At 36.8% G+C, this 24,462-nt stretch overlaps 1 protein-coding gene across 1 annotated transcript; it reads right to left on the bottom strand.

The window, feature by feature from the left end:
• Window positions 1-14,002: 14,002 nt before the first annotated feature.
• On the bottom strand, window positions 14,003-15,408 carry LOC145564058 (thioredoxin H-type-like). The gene is made up of 3 exons (XM_081624412.1): window positions 14,918-15,408; window positions 14,443-14,565; window positions 14,003-14,247 (listed from the first exon to the last, which is right to left on the bottom strand). The coding sequence occupies exons 1-3, from the start codon at window positions 15,320-15,322 to the stop codon at window positions 14,116-14,118; spliced, it is 660 nt and encodes a 219-aa protein (XP_081480538.1). The 5' UTR covers window positions 15,323-15,408; the 3' UTR covers window positions 14,003-14,115.
• Between the last annotated feature and the right edge of the window lie 9,054 nt (window positions 15,409-24,462).

Raw genomic sequence — 24,462 nt, 5'->3', positions numbered from 1 at the left:
GGTCGGCCGATTGATGCAAAGAAATGTGAGATCCCTTGATTCCCAGCCAATTCTTGAGCTGAGGCGTCTCAAATTGAGGGCCATAGTTAAAAACCATAAACATATGTACCCCGAACCGGGTGATGATGTTCTTCTAAATGAAAGAGAAGACATCTTTAGTCTTGATATTTTTTACTGCCTCTTCCTCAACCCACTTGGTGAAATAATCCACAGCCACCAGAGTGTACCGCTTTTCGCCTGGCGTAAGCGTATACGGACCCAAGATGTCTATGCCCCATTTAGCAAAACGGGACTGGGCTATGAATTGATGTCAGGTCAGTAGCTGGTTGATGGATGAGCTTGCCAAACCTTTGGCACTTGTCACGTTTATTTTACCATCTCCATGGCGTCTGACTCAAGAGTGGGCTAGAAATAACCTTGCCGCCTGGCTCTGACAACCAATGATCTGCCGCCTATGTGAGAGGCGCAGTATCCCGCATGCAATTCTTCGAGAACTTCCTGCCCTTTTTTAGAGTAACACACTTCAATAGAGGCTTTAAGAAACCTGCTTTGAAGAGTTCTCCGTTTCTCATCTTGAAGTTCGCAGCCCGCTATCTCATGACAACCGCTTCCTGTGGTGAATCAGGTAGCGTGCCGTCCTGTAGGTATGCCCAGATGCCATCCATCCAGGTAGAGCTTCGGTCAAGTACTCCAATGGGTTCTTCTTCAGTAATACTTCGTTTTTCCATAACTTCCCAAAAGACTGGTCGAGGCGTATCACAGGAAACGGAGGACGCCAATTTCGACTGCGCGTCCGCCTGATCGTTTTCAGACCTGGGCACTTGACTCAAATGGAATTCTTCCAGTGTCCCAACTTCAGCTTTGACCGCATGAAGGTATTTAATCATAGGCGGATGGGTGGCTTCATAGTCACCATGGTATTGGCTTACGACCAACTGTGAATCAGAGCAGGCGTCAATTTTGGTTGCCCCTGCCGCCTTACACATGTGGATACCGGCTAGCAGGGCTTCATATTCTGCCTCGTTGTTTGAGGCCAGGAACTTGAACCGTAGTGCATACTCATATTTGTCCCCCTTAGGAGACTGACAAATTATGCCTACACCACAGCCATTCATGGTAGAGCTCCCGTCTACATACACTTTCCAAACCAAATCAGCATTGTTCGATGCAACCGGCCTTGTCATTTCTACAATGAAGTCGACAAACGCCTGACCCTTCACTGCCTTTCTCGGTTCGAAAGTGATTTTAAGACTTTGCATTTCAATAGCCCATTTGAGCATCCTACCGGATGACTCCAAGGTTGTCATTGGCCATTTGAGAGGTTGGTCTGTGTAGACCACAACCGGGTGTGCTAGGAAGTAAGGTTTCAACTTCTTGACAGCCATGTAAAGAGCAAGGCCAAATTTTTCAACCAAGGGGAACCGCAGTTCAGCATTTCTGAGTACATGGCTAATGAAATAGACCGGGAGCTGAATGTCGTCTCTCTCAGCAAGGAGAACGGCACTGAGCGCATGATCTGAGACGGCTAAGTACATGTAAAGTGTCTCTTTGGGCAGAGGCCTAACAAGCCTTGGCAAAGAGTGTAAGTGTTCTTTCAATTTCTGAAAGGCCGCCTTAGCCTCATCCCCCCATTCAAATCTAGTCTTCTTCCTAATTGCTTGGAAGGTTTAAAGGCATTTGTCACCTAACCGGCTGAGGAATCTCCCCAATGCCGCCAGGCAACCGGTGAGGTTTTGAACTTCCTTGACAGTGCGGGGTGACTTTATGTCAATTACCGCCTGTATCTTCTCGGGGTTAGCCTCTATCCCCCTTTGATCAATCAGGAATCCGAGAAACTTCCCAGACTCAACACCAAAAACACATTTCTTGGGATTTAACATGACCTTATGCTGCCTGAGTGTGGTGAAGGTTTCTCGGAGATCAGCAAGGTGATCCGTCTATAGCTTGGATTTGACTATCATGTCATCAATGTACGCCTTTACGTTCCTCCCAATCTGATTAATGAAGACAGTATTAATCATTCGTTGGAATGTAGCAGGCGCATTCTTCAAGCTAAACAGCATCACAGTATAGCAAAATAACCCCTGATCAATGACGAAGGTCGTCTTCTCTTGATCTTTCTTCCACAAGGGTATCTGATGAAAGCCTGAGTAGGCATCCATAAAACTCATCAAAGCATGCCCGGCTGTAGAGTCGACCAGACTATCGATCTTTGGAAGCAGGTAACTGTCCTTTGGACATGTTTTGTTCAAGTCAGTTTAGTCTACACACATGCGCCAGGTACCATTCGGCTTCTTTACAAGCACAACGTTTACAACCCAATCAGGGAAATTACATGGCCGAATGAACCTTGCGTCTAACAGCTTTTTGACTTCGGCAGCTGCCGCCTGACTTCTTTCCTCGCCGTGATTTCGTTTCTTTTGCCGGATGGGCTTCTTTTTAGGATCAACGGTGAGTTTGTGGACAGCGAAATCTGGGCTAATGCCTGGCATCTCTTCCACTTCAAAGGCAAAAATGTCTTGGAATTCCTTCAGCAGAAAGTGCAAGTCTGCACCCAACTTTTCAAAAGAAACCGTCCCTACCTTAATAGTTCGCTCTGGACCGTTGTCATCCAGAGGAATATAAATGTGATCACCAGCCGACTGGGGAAAGAGTTCATCTGACAGGGCCAAATGTTTTGGGTGTTTTTTGGTCCCTCGGGAGAGTTATGTCACCAAACTGGTCTGGCACGGTCTGTACCTACAAAACACAAAGACTCTGGTTGGTAGGAGCTCATCCTCCGACGATCAAGTTAGTATTGGTCGTAGAAGAGGAAAAGGTGCAGAAAAGGTAAGTGTTAGATCTTCTCGGATTCTGAGATCAGGTGTTTTCTCTGATGTGAGAGAATGTAGGGTTATTGTAATAATTAAAGTGTATCCCCAAAATGGGAGAAATCTCCCTATTTATAGGGTTGTTGGAAAATATGTCCTCTATTAGGTCAGGATGACCTAATGGGCTGCACCGTTTTACAGCGTTCTTGGGAATTGGGCCCCGAAGGCCGCCCTTCCATTTGTTACCTGAGGCTAACACATGTCGGCCGAGGAATGGTCCACGTTGGATCCATCCTAGAGTGACACGTGTCCCTCTCTGATTTGGCCACGTATCTAGGTATTTTTATCCTAAACAAATCTTACATGACATAATCCTATTGTAGCATTTTAAAATTACTAATCCTACGTGGAGGTCTATTTTATTTATTTTTATTATTATAATTCTATGTAGCGCTTTAAAAAATAGCTAATGTAAAGTGGCATAATCTGATTATAGCTTTTTACAAATATTAATCCTAGGTGACGCTCTAATAATATTTTATAAATTAAAATCTTACACGTCGCTCTAAAAACTCGAAAAACCCTCCATTTAAAATATTTAGAATAATTAGACTGTATATACATATATATTAAAATAATTAGATTGTATTAAATAAGAGAATTCTCATCTACAAAAAAGCTCATAATAATTTTTAGTCCCACAACTTTGAAGTTAAGATTATGAGAATATGAAAATAGACCATTACCATTTGCCCATTTGACACCCAATATTTTATTGATGTCACTATTAAAAGTGGGAATTGACTTTATTGTTGTTCTTTGATAAAGAAAGTGTTGTAAAAAGTATAAAAATAAAATAAAAATAAAATAAAAAAATGTTGTAATTGTGTACTTGGTTTTTTTTTTTTTTTTTGGGTGGGGTTAAGATTCTTATAAATATCCACCAAAGCGATTGAAAAGACGAACCTCTCTAATAGCACAACGGCAAACATTAGATTATTACTCTTTTTTTTCCTCTAATAATCCACTTTAATTTTTCTTTTCTTTTTTTACTGTTTTATTTGTGGAACTAATATACTTTAACTTACTAAAAGTTTGCCGATGTCAATATATTTTTTAAAAATTTAATACGAAGTATATATAACTAGTAATTAGTGAAAATTACAAAAAAAAAATTAGTAAATATTCTATTATTTTCTTAAAAAAATAATTTATCTTGTTTAGAAACAAGATTTGAATTAATGAAATTTTTATTAAAAGGATGACATCTTTAAGAAACGAAACATGATTAGGTCTTTTTTTTTTTGGCATTTTCAAATTTAGAATTTCGTTTCTTTAATCTACTAAAATTTAACCAAAAAGAAGTTAGAATATTGCTTTCCATTGAAATGTGATTTCATCGCTCTTTGTAATTTTTTCCAATTTAAAATAAATTAAAAGTTTTCCATGTTTTGAATGAATTTTAGTTTCAAAATGAAGGAGGTATATCATGCTCATTAAAGGATAATAAAAAAAAGTGTACTCATCTAGTCCTACCACGTTACAAAAATTAAACATTTAAAATTATTCTGATTGCAGTCTGTATACATGTAATACGAAGTTCTTCTTTTGTCGTCCTTTTACTTAAATTTAAATGAACAAACATTACATAAATGGGCGTAAACCAAGGGCCATAATAGATCGCAGCTTGCAACGAACGAGAGGGTCTAGCTCAAACTTTATATACACACCTGTATGGGATGATATCTAGCCGATATCTTGAAGAAACACGTGACCAAACCCTGAGTAATTGTGAAAAGGCGCCGATATGTACCAGGGGAAAACGGAGTCAGTAAATAATAGTAATGTGTCGATGGAATATAGAGGAATATGAAATTGAGAGATAACATCAGAGATAGTGCAAATGAATGTACCAAGGAATTATAATATTCTAAGAAGCAAATCTTCTCAGCAAAAGAATATAGAGCTTAAAGGGCAAGGGTAAACCCAGTTGTAACTACATTGTCGGGTCAGAGTAAAGTCTCTGAGGTATCCTTAAACTACATCCGCTGCAGTGTTTGAGTGTAAACCAGATGGGCATAACGAACTGGAGCAACAGCAAGGATAGCAGTAGAGTTTCATTGATGCACAGTGCTTGACAGAGTGCAAGAAACGTTGTCATATGAAAATTCCAAAGTGAGGTAAAATTCGAAGAATGAGAAGTGGAACCCAAAGTTTGTTTAGTTAGATTAAGTTTGTCCGCTACATTAATTGAGAACGATGATGTGTGATCATGCGTCCTCACTTGGGGGGCTAATTGTATGGGATGATATCTAGCCGATATCTTGAAGAAACACGTGACCAAACCCTGAGTAATTGTGAAAAGGCGCTGATATGTACCAGAAAGCAGACATATCGGCTTGTCGGAATTCGGCACGTGGCAGCAGAAGCTTGACACTTGGCGAAGGAGGCTTTGCATGGATGAGAGTCACCTGTCAAGTTGGATCATTATAAATAGTAGGTAAGACCTCATTAATGAGGACATGAATTACTCTCTCTCTCTCTCTCTACTTTCTCTTTCATACTTATCTTCTCCTCTCAAGCACTTTCTGACTTTATCATCGGAGTGGTTATCCCCGGATCACCCCGGGGTTAGCTAACTTCTTCTCATTGTGTAGGTTCTCAGCTTGCCGATAGGAGTATCAGGATCTCAGGTCCGAGTTCTTGGGGAATCAGATCCAAACAGAAACAACACCATTAAATATGCACGCGTAGCATCTAGCTAGCTAGCATTTCAAAGTAGCAAGAACAACCTTTTTTTTCCCTTTCCCTACACAGTACATGAGCCATTTTAGGACTTAATTCTTTCTAAATTTCAGGTTAACGATAAGTGAATAACAACCTATTACTTGAACAGTACATGTGTGGATATTAAATTTACGTTGAGAGTTTTAAATAGCATTAAACAAATTTTGAGGGAGGAATTAAGTTGAAAGTACTAACAAAAATAACACATAGCAAAGTGTACGTGATACTCCGATCAATGAAATATTAGACGAGTCCGTTTTATCGCGAGTTCACCTATTCAAAAATCAAGAGTTATGTACAGTCCAAAAATTTATTTTGTCTCACTGTGAATTAGTAGTACTCACAAAATACTCTCTCAACTTCTCGTGATAATAATTCTTCATACATATCTCAAAGTGCCAATGAAAGGCTGTGAAACATCTTATTGACTTTTGATTAGTACCAACATGAACTTACGTATTCATTAGAATGAGTATCGTGCATGAAACAAAATGGAACAGACTAAGGGTCTGTTCCGATTTATTGAAAATAATTGAACTGAACTAACTGATTCGTCGCTCAGTCCTAGAAATAGTGGCACTGGTAGGAGGAGAAAATTCTAAACCAGCGATGCTTGATGCTTCTTTGGGGCTGAATTGAACTGAAATGATTCGAGCTGAATTAAACTTAATAGAGCCGAAATGAATTGTTTATGAGAGAAGCAAATTGGGATCTGAAATGAACTGGATTGATTGGAATTGAACTGAATTGAAGTGAAATTAAGCTTAACAGAAGGGCCTGTTCCGATAACCTGAAAATAATTGAAGTGAACTGAACTGACTAGAGCTAAACTAAGTTAAAATGAATTGTATATGAGAGAAGAAAATTAGGAACTGAATTGAATTGAAATGAACTGAAGTGAACTGAATTGAAATTATCTTGAACAAAACAGGCCCTAAAAGGAGGAGAAAGCTAAAAGGTTAGTGTGAAAAGAACCAATCCAAGAAGTTATTAGAAAACAAGTGATGAGATTCCCTAACACCAACATAGTTGTCAAAAGCTCACATTTTTACTTGAATGATAGAATTCATAATAAAGTTCTGTTTATTTTAAAGTGTTATAGTACACTTTAACTGGCACATAGTGTTTTTTTTTTTTTTTTTTTTTTTTTTGAAAACTGGCACATAGTTAGTTATTAAAAGATTGTCAGAATTATGCATATGTCCATATGTCATGTAACCCCAAAATTTCATAGAGGTTTGAAGAGAAAAGTGGAGAGTGCATTTGAAATTTTGATTTTTGTTTGGCTTAATTCCATGATGACACATACAATCATAATTAATGAAGGAAAAGCAAATACAATTCGTATTACGACCAAACAGATTTACTGGCGATAAAATCTGTAAACCTCCGGAATCCACCAGAAAAGAGTGAAACACTCAAAATTATTATTGTAGTTGGAAAAGTGAATTCTAAAGACGGCTAAAACATTTAGATAGTGTAAACTCAAGCCTTTCGACACTAGACTTCTTCGTCGAACCATGCAGCTAATCTCCTTATGTCACATTATACAGGGGTTGTTTGGTAAGTAGCTTTTTGATGGCTTTTTGTATAGCTTTTGGCTTTTGGCTTTTGGAAGTGGTCAAACAGCCAAAATTTGTTTGGTTAATTGGCTTTTTGGTTGGCTAAAAAGCCAGCTTTTCCGCCAAAAACCAAAAGCTAGTAAGAATAGCTTTTTTAGGTTGGCTTTTAGCTTATCCCTCATTGCACCTATTATCATTCTCATTAATTACCTTTCTCTCTCCTAAAACCAAAAAACCCACTATACTATACTACAGAGAGAATTTGGGAGAAGTTGGGGTGAACGTATTACTTTCACTACATAGAGAATTTTTTCTAAATAACCTATGTTCTATTATTCATTTGAAATCGTATTATTGAAATTTTTTTAGCATTATTTTACACGTGAGAATAATAATAATAATAATAATAATAATAATAATAATAATAATAATAATAATAATAATAATAATAATAATAATAATCAAAAAAATAAAAATAAAAAATTATAATGAAAAAATAATACGAAGTAACAGTGATACTAGTTAGTAATAGTAGTAAACAATAATCCTATTTACAAAAAAAAAATAAAAATAAAAAATAAATAAATAAATCATTATTTATGAAAAAAATACATAATAGCAGTGATACTACTTGGTAGTAGAAGTTAAAAAAAATAGAAAATAAAAAAATTAAATAAATTATTATTATTATTCGAAAGATAATAAAGCATATCAATGCCCTTAAAGGTAATTTTAGCCCCAAACAGTCAATAACCAATTTTACCAAATATATTTTTTAAAAGCCAACAGTCAAACAACCAACATAAAAATCCAATACATACAGCTGGTCAGACAAGTCAAGAGTAACAGCGGCCAGCAGCCAATAGCCAATTGCCAAAAAAAGGCCATAGTCTCATATACATGTTATTTTGTTTTAAACATACTACCTCCGGTTCGTATTATATGCAACTTTAATTTGCTTTAATTTGCTATGATAAGTTTGAGCACCATGAACATAGGATTACCTAATACTAATTTCCCTTCTTAAAATTATAATTCCTTCACTAAAGCATAAGTGCATGACTCAATTATAGACTTAAATAGTAAAAGGAGGCCAGGTTGGACCGGCCGCCGCTTGATCCTTGTTCAAATACCACCTTACTTGCCCTAGCTACTACTAAGTGTTAGGCCCAAGGGAGTGTTTAGGCAAATCTCAACAAGGACGTATGAGAATCTGCTAGGTTTGAGGGGTAATAACAATCATACTACCAAAAGCATATAAAATAGCAGTAAAGCAATAATAAAGCAATAGATAAGCAATGAATAAACGATAAATAAACATAATGAACTCTACTATGAAAAGAGTAAGTTTAGAAATACAATACTGAATAAGGACTAGCCTCCTTCTTCAGTAGGGACGAAGCTCCGTAGATAAATGCAGAGTAATTCTATTATATTTAGAGTATATGTGCGTACATGAATGCTCAAAATGTCTAGTTTATGCTTATTTATACCTAGGGATCTCTAGGGTTTACAAAGATATTCGGAATATATTCAAAATAAAGAAGATCTTCTTGATTTATCTTCTTCCCTGTTCTGTAGGTGTATTTTTGGCAAGTATCTCTTTGATTGATATCCTTGATGCTGCTTTCCTTGTTTATTCTAATCAAGCCGTTTTGCTCATTTTGTTGATGTATTGCTTCTTGGACTGGTGCCCTAAATGTAATGGGTCGTATTACAATACGGGCCCAACAATTGCCCCTAATTTTTATTTCCAAGTATTTGGAAGTGAAAATTACTTAAAGAAAACTCTAGAGAACATTTCGAATTTCAGAAATTGTTCCAACGGTTAGCAAAATAGAAAGTGGAGGCAGTTTTAAGGCAACTCCCTCGATAACTGTGAAGGGCGGTTTATTTCCGTCTTTGGTATTTATTGGGTGTGCAGGCTATTGTCTAATCACTTCAATTGCTTTGCCCCAATTTCAATTTCATCAGGTATTTTCTCTCTCTTCTCTATTTGCTCTGTTTTACACTTTGTACTTTTTCTTTGTTTTTTTGCGATGGATGATCATGTGAGGGTGGTGTTTGCTGGGGTGGATGAGGGTGTGAAAAGGCCAAACTTGGTGGTGTAGAACGTTTTTCCTGTCAAGGATACCTATCCTTCCACCATTACGAAGGAGGAAGTTCAGAATATTGCTGCAATTGCGCCTTTTCCTGATGGGGTTGTGGTGAAAATTCCATCACCTAGGGAGAGGGCTGACTGGATTGCCCCCGGTTGGGTGTGTTTCTTTGAGTACCCCTTTGTAATTGGGCACACTTTTCCTTTTTCTGCTCTTGTTCGTCAATTCCTTCTTAGAGTTAGGGTTTCGCCTTGTCAATTGTTGCCCCAGACTTGGAGGGTGTTGAGAATTCTGGATTTGCTTCAGTAGGGCCCATTTCTCCATCCTTCCTGACATTTCTAGTTTTCTCATGATAGCTCTGATGGGGTAGTTGGTCCGTACTTGTATGGAATGACTCTCGAAGTATGGACGTAACTTTACTGAAGCAGTGAACAAGGCTAAAATGATTTTTTCCAATGATGCATATCTTGTTTCCGCACTGAGCAGGGTCTTGCTGACATAGTAGATTGGAAATTGTTCCTTCTCTTCTTCTCTTGTGAGAACTGCGCTGGCCGTCCCTTCAGATACTGCAAGGTATAGCTGGAGTGGTTCTCCTTCTTTGGGCTTGGAGAGAATCAACGGGTTGGCTAAGTATTCTTTCAGCTTCTGGAATGCTTCATCGTGTTCTTGTTCCCACTTAAACTCCTTGTTCTTTTTTAGTACTCGTAGAAAGCTTTGTTCTTTTCTGAAGACTTTGAAATAAACCTGTTCAGTGCCGCGATTTTCCCTGTTAAGCTCTGTACATCCTTCTTGGATTTCGGTCGCTCTAGATCTAGGATGGCTTTGACTTGTTCCGGACTGGCTTCTATTCCTCTTTGCGTAACCATGTATCCCAAGAACTTTCCTGATTGTACTCCAAATGTGCACTTTGTGGGATTTAGCTTCATGCCGTATTGTTTCAGGATGACGAATGCTTCTCTAAGGTCTCTGACATGATCTTCTGCCTTCTTGGATTTAACTACCATATCGTCTATGTAGACTTCCATCGTGTTTCCAATTTGTTCTTCAAACATCTTGTTTACCAACCTTTGGTTCGTTGCCCCTGCATTCTTCAATCCGAAAGGCATCACCTTGTAGCAGTATATTCCTTGACTAGTAATGAAGGTTGTCTTCTCTTGATCGTCCTTGTGCATGAGGATCTGGTTGTAACCACTGTAGGCGTCCATAAAGGATAGCAATTCGTGTCCTGCTGTGGCGTCTACCATGGCATCGATATGAGGTAAAGGGAATGGGTCTTTTGGGCAAGCCTTGTTGATGTCTGTGAAGTCTATGCAGATCCGCCATTTCCCATTCTTCTTTCTTACTACCACCACGTTGGCAAGCCATTCTGGGTATTTTACTTCTCTGATTTTTCCTGTCTTCAGTAGGTTTTGAATTTCTTCGTTGATGATCTTGTTCCTTTCTGGCGCGAATTTTCTTCTTTTTTGCTTTACTGGTGTATGCATTGGGTCTACGTTTAACTTGTGGGTGATAACTTCTGGGGAAATGCCTTTCATGTCTTCATGGGTCCAAGCAAACACATCTTTCTCTTCTTCCAGAAAGTCGTAAATTTGTTGTTTGAGTTCTGCTTTCAGCTCTGATCCTATTCTGACTTTCTGATCTGGATGTATGGGGTTCAGCTGGACTTCTGTAGCTTCTTGCTCTTCTGATATACTCAACTTCTCTTGGCCCAGCTGACCCTCTGATTGCTATGCTGAACTTTTTTCTGCAGATGTTGCTTTCAGTGCTATCTTGTAACATTCCTTGGCTTCCCTAGGATCTCCCCTGATTTCTTAAATTCCCCATCTAGTAGGAAACTTAATGACCTGATGGTACGTAGAAGGGATGGCTTTCATTTCGTGTATCCAAGGTCTTCCCAGAATCATATTGTATGAGGATAGGGTGTCGATTACTAAGAATTTGACTTGCAGGTTGATCCCTTTTGCATACGTTGCCAAGGTAATCTCTCCACCTGTCTTCTTGGTTTCCCCGCTGAATCCTACTAGCATTGTTGATTTGTTGACGATATTCTTCTCGTCTATGTTCATGTGCTTCAGGGTGTCTAGCATGATGATATTTGCGAAGCTCCCATTATCAACTAGGATTCACTGAATCATGCAGTTTCCAACTGGGAGTGAGATCACTAGGCCGTCATGATGACCTTCTACTGCATCGCTTTCTTCAAACATGATAGAGATGTCTATCTTTGACTTCTCCCTCTTGTCTGGTTGCTCTTTGTTGCTTTCGTTTGCGTGCCGCTTCGCTGCTGAATATGTTAGACCGCATACTTCTGACCCTCCTGATATGAAACAGATGGTTTTGACAATTGGCGGTGGGGGTGGAGGACCTCCTTGCTTAGACTCTCTATCCTTCCCTTAAGCTTTAGATCTATCCGACAAGAGTTCTTTGAGGTAGCCTTTCTTTAACAAGTATGCAACTTCCTTTCTGAACGCGACACATTCGTCAGTAGTGTGACCAATATCTGAATGGAAATCACACCATCTGGATGGATCCTTCTTTTCCCCAGGCCTATCACTTCTTCTAGGCCATTGAACAGTATCTCCCATCTTGTTTAAGGTCCTTATTACTCCTGCAGGATTGACATTGAAGCAATACTCGTGCAACTTGGGTGGGAGCTTAGGATCTTCCCTCCAATCAGAAAACTCTCCTTCGACAGCATTGACTGATCCTTCATCAAAGCGGGAACGCTGATACGGCTTGAATCGATGATCTCTCCTGGGGAAGTTGTTGTTCCTTCTTGACGGACGATCTTCATCCTTTCCGAGCTCTGGAGTCTTTCTTGCATATGCATCTTCTTCGAATCTGACTTGAGCCATTGCCTTAGCTTGTACGTCTTCAAAGGTTGTGCATGGATATTTGGTTAATTCCTTGTAGAGTTCACTGTGATCTAGCAATCCTCTTCTGAACGCTTCAATGGTTGTAGGAGCATCGCACTTGTGTATTCCAATCTTTTCCCTGTTGAACCTGTTAAGGTAATCCCTCAAGGATTCGCCATGTCTTTGCACAACACGGTATAAATCTGATGACTGTTTCTCTATTTTCCTGCTGCTGGCGAACTGGACCTTGAATAGGTTTACCATTCCTGCAAAAGATCGAATTGTCCCATTATCTAAATTAATGAACCAAGTTAAAGCTGGACGTGATAATGTGGCTCCAAAGCCTTTGCACATGATGGCCTCCCTGATGTCTCTAGGGATTGAGCTGGTCATCATCTTCTGCTTGTAAAGGGATACATGCTCATCAGGATCTGTTGTTCCATCGTACATGGCCATGTTGGGTGTGCTGAACCTCTTTGGCACTTCTACCATGGCGATCTCTTCTGAGAAGGGAGATTCTATATAGCCGTCTGACGCCTCTTCCTCCATGGGCTTTGGCATTCCAGGGATCTTGGCGATCTTGGCTTCGATTGCTTTGAGGTATTCCCTGACTACCTTTTCTATCTTCCCCTCCTCAGATCCTTCTTGTTTGTTCTGCTTAGGGGTTCCTGCATTCAAAGAGTCCAGATTTAGGGCTGTTTCCCTAGTGTTAGACCCTTTTTCCCCGTTAGGGGTATGAAAGACACCTGACATATCAAGCTGCATGGCTGTACTTTCAGTGTTTTTTCTGGTATTAATGGTTTTGGAAGCGACTCATTGTATTTGGCTACGGAGGGCTTCATTTTGCTTGGTGAGGCTGGTAAGCTTGACTTCAGTTTGGACTTTTTGGGCCAACAGTGTTTCAATTTGGCTTTTTTGTTGGTCTAAGGTTTGACGGAATACGTTCATTCCCTCATTGATTTCGGCTATGGTAAAGGGTACTTGGTGCCCAGACATGGTGTTTGAATTGATTTTTTTTTTTTTTTGGCGAATTGGTAGGTTAATTGATTATCAGCCCCACGGTGGGCGCCAAATTGTTTAGGCAAATCTCAACAAGGACGTATGAGAATCTGCTAGGTTTGAGGGGTAATAACAATCATACTACCAAAAGCATATAAAATAGCAGTAAAGCAATAATAAAGCAATAGATAAGCAATGAATAAACGATAAATAAACAGAATGAACTCTACTATGAAAAGAGTAAGTTTAGAAATACAATACTGAATAAGGACTAGCCTCCTTCTTCAGTAGGGACGAAGCTCCGTAGATAAATGCAGAGTAATTCTATTATATTTAGAGTATATGTGCGTACATGAATGCTCAAAATGTCTAGTTTATGCTTATTTATACCTAGGGATCTCTAGGGTTTACAAAGATATTCGGAATATATTCAAAATAAAGAAGATCTTCTTGATTTATCTTCTTCCCTGTTCTGTAGGTGTATTTTTGGCAAGTATCTCTTTGATTGATATCCTTGATGCTGCTTTCCTTGTTTATTCTAATCAAGCCGTTTTGCTCATTTTGTTGATGTATTGCTTCTTGGACTGGTGCCCTAAATGTAATGGGTCGTATTACAATACGGGCCCAACAGGGAGTCCATTTTTCATTATATTCCATACATCATATGCATGCATTATGCATGCAAGGCTACGTTACAAAGTATGTGTAAGGGGTGTTATACAAATTAAATAAATATTTACATTGCATAATATACTCTGTCTTAATGTAAACTTTCAATACATATATATAAAAATGTACTATTACATAATAAGTAGGTTTTTACATATCCTTAACCTCAAGTTTACAATCATGATGCTATATCAGCAAATATTACTACTACATACGTATATAGTATATGGTAATAAAGAAAACGCTCATTAATCAAACTTTTATTGATGCTTCACTAATTAAAATTACTTTAGCTTGATACTACTACTATACTCTAAGAACCAAGCACTGTAAATTAAGCCCTGTGCTTCTCAACCTTATTCTGAAGATCTTCCTTCCTGGCTCCGACAATCTTGTCGATTTGCTTTCCCTTCTTCATGAGGAAGAATGTTGGCATTGCTTGTACTCCATACTCACGAGATACATTCTGTTTTCATCCGTACCATAAATATAAAATATGTTAGGAACAATATTGTGAACGGCCATGTATGCCTCAAAAATTAAAACTATGGATACAAAACTATAGTAGCATGAATAATAATACGGAGTAATAAAATTGTAATAATAACTATTCAAAATAAATTTTGTAACAATAATGTTAGTGTAGGAAAAAGGGTCATACAAATAACTCATCCACGTCAATCTTGACCACCTCAACATCACTGTATTTAGCAGCTATCTCTTTGATGGTTGGCTCCATGTAACGACACGGTCCACACCAAGTCGCCGTGAAATATATCACAACCTGAAATAGATTTTCCCAACAAATGAATTAGTACTTTCTTTGTTTTAATTTAGTACAATACATACTAAAAATAATAATATTCAATAAATGACCGACTAAGTAATACCTAAAAAAGTAAATCTGCGGCTTTTTTTTTTTTCATATTTATACTATGTATATCCTTTTAATTAACTTAAGATCGAACAATATTCATGCAGTTCAAGTGGGAATATTTACACAAAGATATGGCGTAAAATAAACTGTACAGAATAACAAATACGGGACATAAAACCAGTTTAATGTTATTTCATAGGCCACTTTTATCAAACAAACAAAAAAAAAAGCAACAACACGAATATTGTTAAAAGTATACCAGCTTGTTAGACTGTTTGGAGGCTTCAAAGTATTCCTTCCACTTGGTAGAGGAATGGAAGGCAATGACTTCCTTGTTATCGGCTGCTTTGACACCGCTAACTTTACCACCACCGCCACCAGCAACATCGCCGCCTCCATTGACAACAACAGATGGCACCCTAGAGGCAGAAAATGAAGGGGCCATAAAGTAGTTATTATTATTAGAGGGGTTGGAATAAGCAGGGGGTAATGTAGCACAAACAGGAGCAGCGGGTGCCCTATTGTCATTATAGTTGTTAGACCAACGGTATCGGTCACGATTAACGGCCGGTTTATTATAAGCCGGAGGGCATGGAGCCGGAACTGCGGTTGCTGTAACCACAGATGATCTATTCTCTGGGATTGTAGACAATCTTGCTCCCATTTTTTCTTACACTATATTTTGGTGATCGATATCAAGGATAACAATGTGAAGTTGTATTAAGAAATTATATTGTATGGTTTATGAAATGTTTTTGGTTGATGTATTTGAGTAGGAGTAGGGAAATGAGGGGTTTATATAGAATTATAGGTGGGGTCCAACAAAATGGTATAACAGGTCAGAATAAAATTATTCTAGATTTCTTCTGTCCTAAAATAACTAATTCAATCAATTTTATACACATATCGATGCACTAGCTTGACTTTTTTTTTTTTTTAATAAACGACTTTATTTTTATATAATTAAATATTAATTAAAAAATATTTTAAAAATTATATTATGAAATTTTACATTAGTACCTATCTAACATATTTTATAATAAAATATGTTATTATGTTCGTAAAAAATTATGGTCAAAGTTAATACATGAATAGTGATAAAATTCCAACATCCCAGATACTCTAGGACGGAGGGAGTAATTTTTTATACGAGTATATATCCTAAAGCGTCATTTAGTTGAGATGGAAAATAAATTTCTATATAAGCTTGTATTTTATACGAATTTATTTGAAATTCTTAGGAATTTCATTAAGTTGTTTGGTTGTGACGATGGAAAAGTTAAAATTTTCATATAGGTAGCATGTACAGTTATTTGAAAAACAATAATTTAACTACAGCTGGGATCTAGAGTGGCTATTATTTTTTAATAAAATACTCTTAGACATTACCAGACCAAAAACCAAAAAAAAAAAGAAATAAACCAATTCAGCTCAAAAGAAAAATGTTATAAAAAATGGTTAAACGGTTATATGTAATACTTGGCTAGTTTTGGAATTAAAATTAGAATTTAAAAGTAGTCATTATAGTAAGGAAATTTTGTCAAAAACCTCCTTATAAAAGAGATTTTTTTTTTCTTTTTTGTGTGTGTGTGAGATCATACCTGAATCAATCTTTTTTTTTTTTGTGAAGTCGTACCTTATGCTGGAAAATAAGGTTTGACCCTATTTTCCAGCGTCGACTACCCCAGCCCCACCCATAAAACCCTCTTTTCACGGCGTTGACCACCCTAAACCCACCCCTTTCACGATAGCCATCCAACCCTCATCTCCAAACCCCCTCCCCTTTCATGGCGACCCTTTCCCCTCCACCGTTGATGCTGGTAACCCTACCCCGACACCCTATCCTTCACTCCGCCCTTTCCTTCACCCTGATTACCCACTCCCTCCGTTTTCCCCTACCATTGAATGCCCCCCTCCCTTTCCCCCACCTCAAAACGACCCTGACCCCGACCCCTTCCTCAATCCCAGCCGCGCCCCCTCTAAACACTAAATCCACACTCAAACCACCCTAAATCCCAATTTTGCAGGGTGGTGGTGATATGTTTATTTTATATAGTGTTTTACCCCTTTCCCTTGATCATAATTAGGAGTATTTTTGATAATATGCATTTTCTGGTGTCTTCGTAGTTTTGACATTATTTTATAGGAAATTGCGGATTTTGAGGCATTTTTCGGGACTTTTTAGCCACTACGAGCATTGCACATGGAGCACACTCTTATGGCCACTTTTCGAAGCCAAGGACCGTGTTCAAGTAATCGAGCCTGATGATTAAGGGCTCGGCAAAGAAAAAGAACCGAGGCATTAGACCGAAGTTATGAAGGTCAAGGAAGAGATTCGAAATGGGGCAAGCAAGAAGCCCAAATCGAGGGCAAATCGGGTTGCCATATTCACTCGTCTGACCGGGCGAGAGAAGTAGCTTGGTTGCCTAAAGACTCGCCTGGCATGCGAGACAGGAGCATCAAGAACCAAAGGCGCGCCCAGTAGGGTGCGTGTGAGGCTCAACAGCATTAGCTTATTTTTACTCTCTTTCATTTTAAGAAGTTCTTGATTTAGTATAAATACATTTTTCTAAGCATGGTTAAGGACGTCTTTCCATTAGCTTAATTCCAGATTTTTAGTTTATGATTTTCTAGTTGATTGTTCTCTCAAGATTGTTCCACATTTGTTTAATGCTATTCATATTTTCCTTTATTTTGGTAATTATTTCTTCCTTTTTTGTTTCTCGCATTTTTATTGCTTGATTTAATTATGGTTTCCTTAATTGTTGTGATTAGTTTAGGTTTAATTATGTGTACTTGACTTGTTTCCTATCTAGGGTCTTGGTGATCCATGAATAATTTAAGGGGGTAATTAATTATTATTGATTGTTAATGTTTTGTGTTTATTTTCTATTGATTGTTATAATGTTATACAATTAGATTAAGTGTGGTTTAATTGTATGAGTTACGCAATATTGATTTGAGATTCAACAGATACGCACTAATATTAAGGCTAGTTTCAACAAATGAGAAATAATATTATGGCTAATTTCAACAGATTTAATACTGCTAGATTAAATCTGCGATTATAATAAGTAGCGAAAGTCCGTTGTAATCTGGTAATACTATAGGAAAAAGGGGATTTAACAATTGATTTTTGCGACTACCAAAATAATCAGTCGCAAAAAATATTTGGGAAATTCTCAACGATGACCCCCAAATTCTGCTACGCACATATGGTGATCCTCTTGAAAATCAATTATACAAAATGACCTTAGTTAAAAACTTTATCTCACTCATAACCTTATTTCATAAAATAGTTGACTAAAATTAACTATGGTTTAATTCATATTAAAAAATACTAACAAAATTAACCCAACCACCAAAAATCACCCACCCCCACCTTCCTAGTCACCATCTCCCATTCCGACGACACTACCTTAGGCTCCTTTGACTGTCAGCAACGCTACCCAGGCTATCCTGACCACAGGTGAAGCTACGCCAGCTCTACTTCGACCACCCCATCGTAACCCGCCTCCTCTCCCGTCTCCACTCTCCCCAAACTCACAAACTCGACACGAGTCACCTCCGAGTCCGACTCACTCCTCCAAGAATAACTTTAATCTCCATTCAGATCTCATTCCTCCTCAACCGCTGCGAGCCCACGACGATATCACATTTCGTGACACTCCTAGCCACCGGGTTAGGGGGATTGTCGGCGGCAAAACCCAGAAACTTCAATCCGAGACAATCTTTAATTTGATCTATAAGCCAAGAACATGAAACCCAAAAAAAAATGAGCGAAAACTTAAGCGATTGAAAAACTTCAATAAACACCCATAAAACCACTAGAAAACTGATCCAATTTGCCGAAAATCGGCTATAATTTCACATATACAGAAGGTCGAACAAGCAGCACACTTAGAATTTATGTCTAATTGTTCAAATTCAAACAATATAGAATGAAATTGGAGGAACCCTAGAAATTGGGAAAAAAAAATCCAAGAATCGACAAGTACTTGATTTAAGGTTCGGAAAAAAAATGTGATTGAAAGTAGAGGACAATCGGACGAATTAATGCTCTATTTGCTCAATTGCGAGCATAATTTAAGCGAAAATTAGTGGTTCCGGTGGAAAGAGGAGAGAGAGTAGGGATGGTCGTCGGCGGGGTTTGGGGTTCTAGGTGATGACGGGGATGGGTTAGCGTCGCCGACATGGGGAACGGGGAACCCTAGATGCTGGCAGGAGGTGGCGAACTGGTGGTGGGGCTGGTTGGGTTGGTGGTTAGGTTAAATTTTTTTTGTTTTTCTTTTTTAAATAAAAAATCTAACCATAGTTAATTTTTATTTACAATTTAATGAAATAAGGTTATAAGTGACATAAAATTTTAAATAAGGTCATTTCGTATAATCTATTTTCAAGAGGGTCCCCATATGTACGTAGTAGAAGTTGGGGGTCGCCATTGAAAATTTCCCAAATTATTTTTTACGATTGAAAAACAAGAGTAGTCGCAAATTTTGTAACCAATTTTGTTATAGTTGCTATGCGGTTGCTAATCTGCAACCCTCTTATAATTTTTTGCAACTAAATTGTAGTTTCTAGGGTTAATAATTTGAAACCATTTTTTTTAAAAAAAAATTTACGACTACTATTGCAACTAACACGATAATCGTTACCATTGTTTCTAAAATTTATTACAAAAGAAAGTTGCCGCCAAAAAAACAAGTTTATTCATAATACGTATAGTACATATTTCCTAACGAATGTTTTGGGTCTTGTCAATTTCTCAATACTAAATGTTCAATTATTTCGTCAATTTTGATTCTATTTTGCCTAATTAATCTACTTTTTTTCTATTTAATCTATAATTGAAGCTATAATTCCATTATATGTTGTCTGTATGTAAGCATCACTTGAAGAACTCCCTAGTCAAAAAGAGAAGAGGCTGAGAAAAAGATATTAATTAGGTATGTTTACTACATGTTTAATAATTTATCTTGCTTTATACATGAGTCAATGATTAATGTCTTTGGGTGTCTATAATGAGTGCTTAATAATATATTCTCTGCTTCTATATGTTTCCGGATTTTTTTTTAATATTTTAGTTTTAGGCTTTTGATTTTCGCTGCTTTAATTACCTTGATCAAGACAATCCTACGGTTACATAACCCACACCACCACCCTCTAATGAACAGGTGCAAGTAAATTCTAATGCTGATGTTGTTGCTGAGGACGATGTGACACCATAAATTTGAAGAAGTGGAACAAGGAAAGATTGAGCTCTAACTCGATGGTTATTGTGAGTTATATTCATTTATGTATTATATTTGTTGTCTCAGTAGCTTATTATCACTTTTTATGCTTGTGCTTAATATTTCTTGCATCAGGTTTGATGACCATACCGTTAGGGGAAATATCTCAAAATCTTGGAAGGCACACTACAACCATCCATACATGAATTGGACTGAGGTGCCACTTATGGTTAGGGATCGTGGTTCACTGAGTTTAAGGTATGTTTACAATTTGAGACATTTTCTTGTATTCATTTCTCTTAAACTAGTGAAGCTATAAGTTTGAATATTAGCTTTGAGTCTCTAATTCTGTGTGGAAAGCATGGCCAATTCTTTGTGGAAAGCATTTCATATTAGAACAGAGTTCCATTTCCTATGCCCAGAGATAATTAGATCACTGACCTTTTACAAGCGCATCCATTAACTGCCATTTTTTTCATTAAACTTTAAGCCAAAACCTATAATGAACCACCTGTCCTCTGGATTGATGCACCTCATTTGATTTGTTGTTAATCTATTGTTATGTTAATCAGATCACTAGTGTCAAATTCCATACCAATCTTGTTGAAAAGTTTATTCATTTTTTTTGACACTTATCTTTAGTTCTGTTCAGGATGAGTTGAGGTTAACCTCGTTTTTCAAAGCTATTCTTGTGGTGTGGTTCTTTTTAGAGCTTGTTCAAAGCTATTCTTGTGATTTGCTGAATGCTTGATGTAGTTGTAGCCCCTATAGGTTTGTGTTTTTTCCTAAGATGTTATATACAGGGTGTCTGAACTATATTTGTGTAATGTGTGGTTCTATTGCTGGTATTAGACATTATTTATGTGTTCATGTAACAAACTAGACTATTACTCACCAGAAAATAAGACAACAAGCAATAAAGATGCAAACTTTAAAGAAATAAGAAGCTAAGGAAGAAGGGATGGGTTTCATACTTTCATTCAAGAAAAAATGTCTACTACAAGGGTGACTTGAGGCCACCAGTCTCTAAGGCTAGCTATGACTTGGTGGCCGGGCTGATGTCACTTGGTGTGCTGTGATGTGCTACTGCTGCTTTGTTCATTCTTCCCCTCCTTTATGTGATTAGTCTACGTGGAATTATGCTCTGTTATTAGACATTACTTATAGGGTCTCTAAACTATCCTTTATTCTATAATGAACTGCTACTACTTTCACTTGATTTGTCACAACTAAAGCAAGATAAAAATAAATTAGAAATAACAGTAAAGAAAATGAAGGAAGTTGGGGTGATTTTTGTAAAATAAATTAGACATAACAGTAAAGAAAATAAGGGAAGTTGGGCTGCATTTTGTAAAATAAATAAGAAAGAACAGTAAAGGATACACTTACTAAATAATGCCTAACTAAGCCAATCCATACTCCCCCATTTTATATGACTACTCATTACATTCAGCAAAAAATCCAGGTAGGTTAACACAAAAGGCCAAGGTCTGGCACAGATTATTTATGTATAATATGCTATTTTGAGTTACAATTTTAAACTTTACATGTTAATTATGTGCAGCATATACATATATCTGGAGACCTGAGTTCGATACTTATATGCATAAGGCTAGGAGAGACTTTGACAAAAAAAGCTGGGGACTAACTTAGGGTACATTGAACCAAGTTTTTAAACTGCCTCTCCATCACGAAGATAATTTCATGACTAACATTGTGCGAGCTAAATTCATAAATAAGCGTAAGCATCTAGTTCTTTTTTTTTTTTTTTTTTTGGAAATGTTCTAAGCAAGTCAGAGTTAATTGGTTATTTGGCCAAACATTAGAAAATTTTGACCCTGGTAAGGTAGCGTCTCTACTCCTCAAATGTTTAAAAAATTGGTTAGTGTATGATTTTAGTGGCAAACTTAGGACTAAGGTTTTCTAATGCAATTGCTCTGCACTCCATGCCCCCCCCCCCCTCTTTTTTTTTGTATTTTGTAGTGCTAACAACTTCTTTTAATTCAAGGCAAAGAAAAAGGATGGAGTTTTACCAACTGATGCTGAAGTCTATGAGAGAACTCATTATGTTGATGTGAAAAATGATGAAATTGAATTGATGGGTAAAGAGACTCATCAAGTCATGGTATGATTATACTTATATATTTTGCTAAGATTACCCCCAAAAAAAAAAAAAAAAAAAAAAAAAAAAAAAAAAAAAAAAAAAAAAAAAAATTGTTTATGTGACTGAGTTGGAGGATGAGAATAATTGGCCGACGTTATTAATCAAATCATTAATGTGGTATGTATGATGTGAATTGAAATAGGTTTTGAAGCCATACCCTATTCGAAGGGATTGTTTAATTTACAAATAAGGAGACTCTGCCAAAATTTTTACTAATAATTATACTGTTGACATCAATATTATTACGAGTGTTTCACTTTTTTATGCTTTAAGTCTTTTAAGTTTTTAACAACTGAGACTGCGCCATAGTTACTGACACATATCTAAATGCGGGGAGAATACATGGAAAAACTTGAGGAATATAAGAACACATGAATTGAGATAAGCTCCGACAAAGTCTAATTAGAGGTTGTAGGTGGGCAAAAGAAAGGAAAAGTTTACGGTTTAGGGAGCGCTTCACAAACGTATTTCAAGAACAACCCTACTTCTCACCCTACTACATCATCTTCCACTCCTTCCATGATTTTTCAACTAAGCTCTCAAGTTGATGAATTAAAGAAAACGGCGGAAGAAAACCGTGACAAGGCAGAAGAAAGCCAAAAAAATGGCTTCAGAAAGCTTAAAATATGCCAGGAAAATTGTTGAAAATCATGAGATAGAAAAAGCAACATGGAAGAAGGAAAAAATGGGTATGCACAAAACATTGAAGGATATGACAACACTTGTCCAACATTACTGTCCTACTAAGCCTCCTACGTCTATCGTCACCCGCTCGATCTCGTGATGCAACTAAGTGATTTTTATTTTCTTGTTAGTAATTTTTTGAACAGTTGATCTTTAATATTTGGAGGCATATATGTATATCGTCATTAGTTCTTATTGGAAGTAGCTTCCTTTATATGGTAGATGATTTTGAAACAATTAGTCATATGGTTTAGAATATTGTTTTTTTAATACATTGATACAAAATTGATGATATATTGGATATTTGAATAAAATTGACATTTTGACTATTTTAATCTATGCTTGGTAACCTTTTTTTTTTTTTTTTTTTGGTTGTCGCTAAATTGTGGTCTCCAAATATTGATAGTCGGTCACAAAAATTTAGCGACGATTGCAAATTTGTTTTAGAGACTGAATGGTTAGTTGCAAAATAATTGGTCTCAGTAGTCTTTAATCCGTTGCAAAAAAAATTAGTCTCATAGTCTCTAATCTGTCGCAAAACAAATTAGTCTCCGTAGTCGTAATTAAAAGTTTGGTCTGGTAGTCGCAAAATTTTGGTCTGATAGTTGCTAATCCGTCACAAACCATTTGTCTCTATAGTCACTAATCCGTTGCAAATATTTTACGACGGACAGTGATTTAGTTGCTAAAATTTTTAAGGTAATCGCTGAACAAGGTTTATAGGGATGGTATGGACAAGACACATATCTTTTTAAATAATGTCCTTTTATTTGTGTGTTTAATTAAGATCAAGTTTAAAAAAATTACTTTAAAAAATTTACTTCTAATCTTTGTTGTCTAAGAAAAATGAGAATTTTATTTAATGACAGAAATAAATTACTTATTAATTTATTACGGAGGATAATGAAATCGGGTATATTAGGACATGTTCCTCTTTTTATCAACAATACAAGTTTATAGTCTAATCTGAACGAGAAACACCAACTAGCGTCAGAGCTTTTCGTGTACGTGAGAAGCAAGTTTACTGTATCAAATTTAATTCCTTACTTCGTTATACTTAAACCTATTTTTAAAATAAATTATCTTTCAAGAAGTATCTAGTGTTTTGGAATAAAATTAAATGCCCCTAAAAAGGGATGATAAAATCATGGTCAAAGATTGTATTTGTATGAGAACCATTGAAACTTATAATAATATAACAGCATTTAGTTAATTGTATTATTGCTATTTATAATATTGGACGACTATATGTAAGTAGTATAAGCTTAGCAAAGCATATCTTTGTCGGAATAATATTAATGGTGATTCATTAAGTGGTTTACACCGTCATTAGAGAATGGAGAACCATTCATTACAATATCTCAAATTAAAAAAATAATACAACATAATAACCGACACTATCGACTTCTTGATACACCCATTCATGTCTTCGTAGTGTGTAAACAAGGTGGCAATGAATTACATCTATGTAGACAGTTATAGGCACAGATAAAAGCTCATAGTTTGGACAAACATGTCGCGTTCATGTTAGGTTTATTGTCGAAGCTAGGTTCTCCACCGAATGTATCAAATATGGACTTGATCATTAAGCTTAGCTTGTTTTAAGTAATTCTATCCATACAACAAAAACACTAACAAAACATTATTTTATTTTTGGATAGGTTAAGGAGGACTTTACAAGACTGGATTTTTTCACAGATCAATACTCAATCCCAAGATGATTTC

The sequence above is a fragment of the Chenopodium album genome, chromosome 10 (genome assembly GCF_948465745.1).
Source record: "Chenopodium album chromosome 10, dcCheAlbu1.1, whole genome shotgun sequence".
NCBI classification, from domain to species: domain Eukaryota; kingdom Viridiplantae; phylum Streptophyta; class Magnoliopsida; order Caryophyllales; family Amaranthaceae; genus Chenopodium; species Chenopodium album.
The sequence above is the reverse complement of the archived record's forward strand: the minus strand, read 5'-3'. Positions and strand labels throughout refer to the sequence as shown.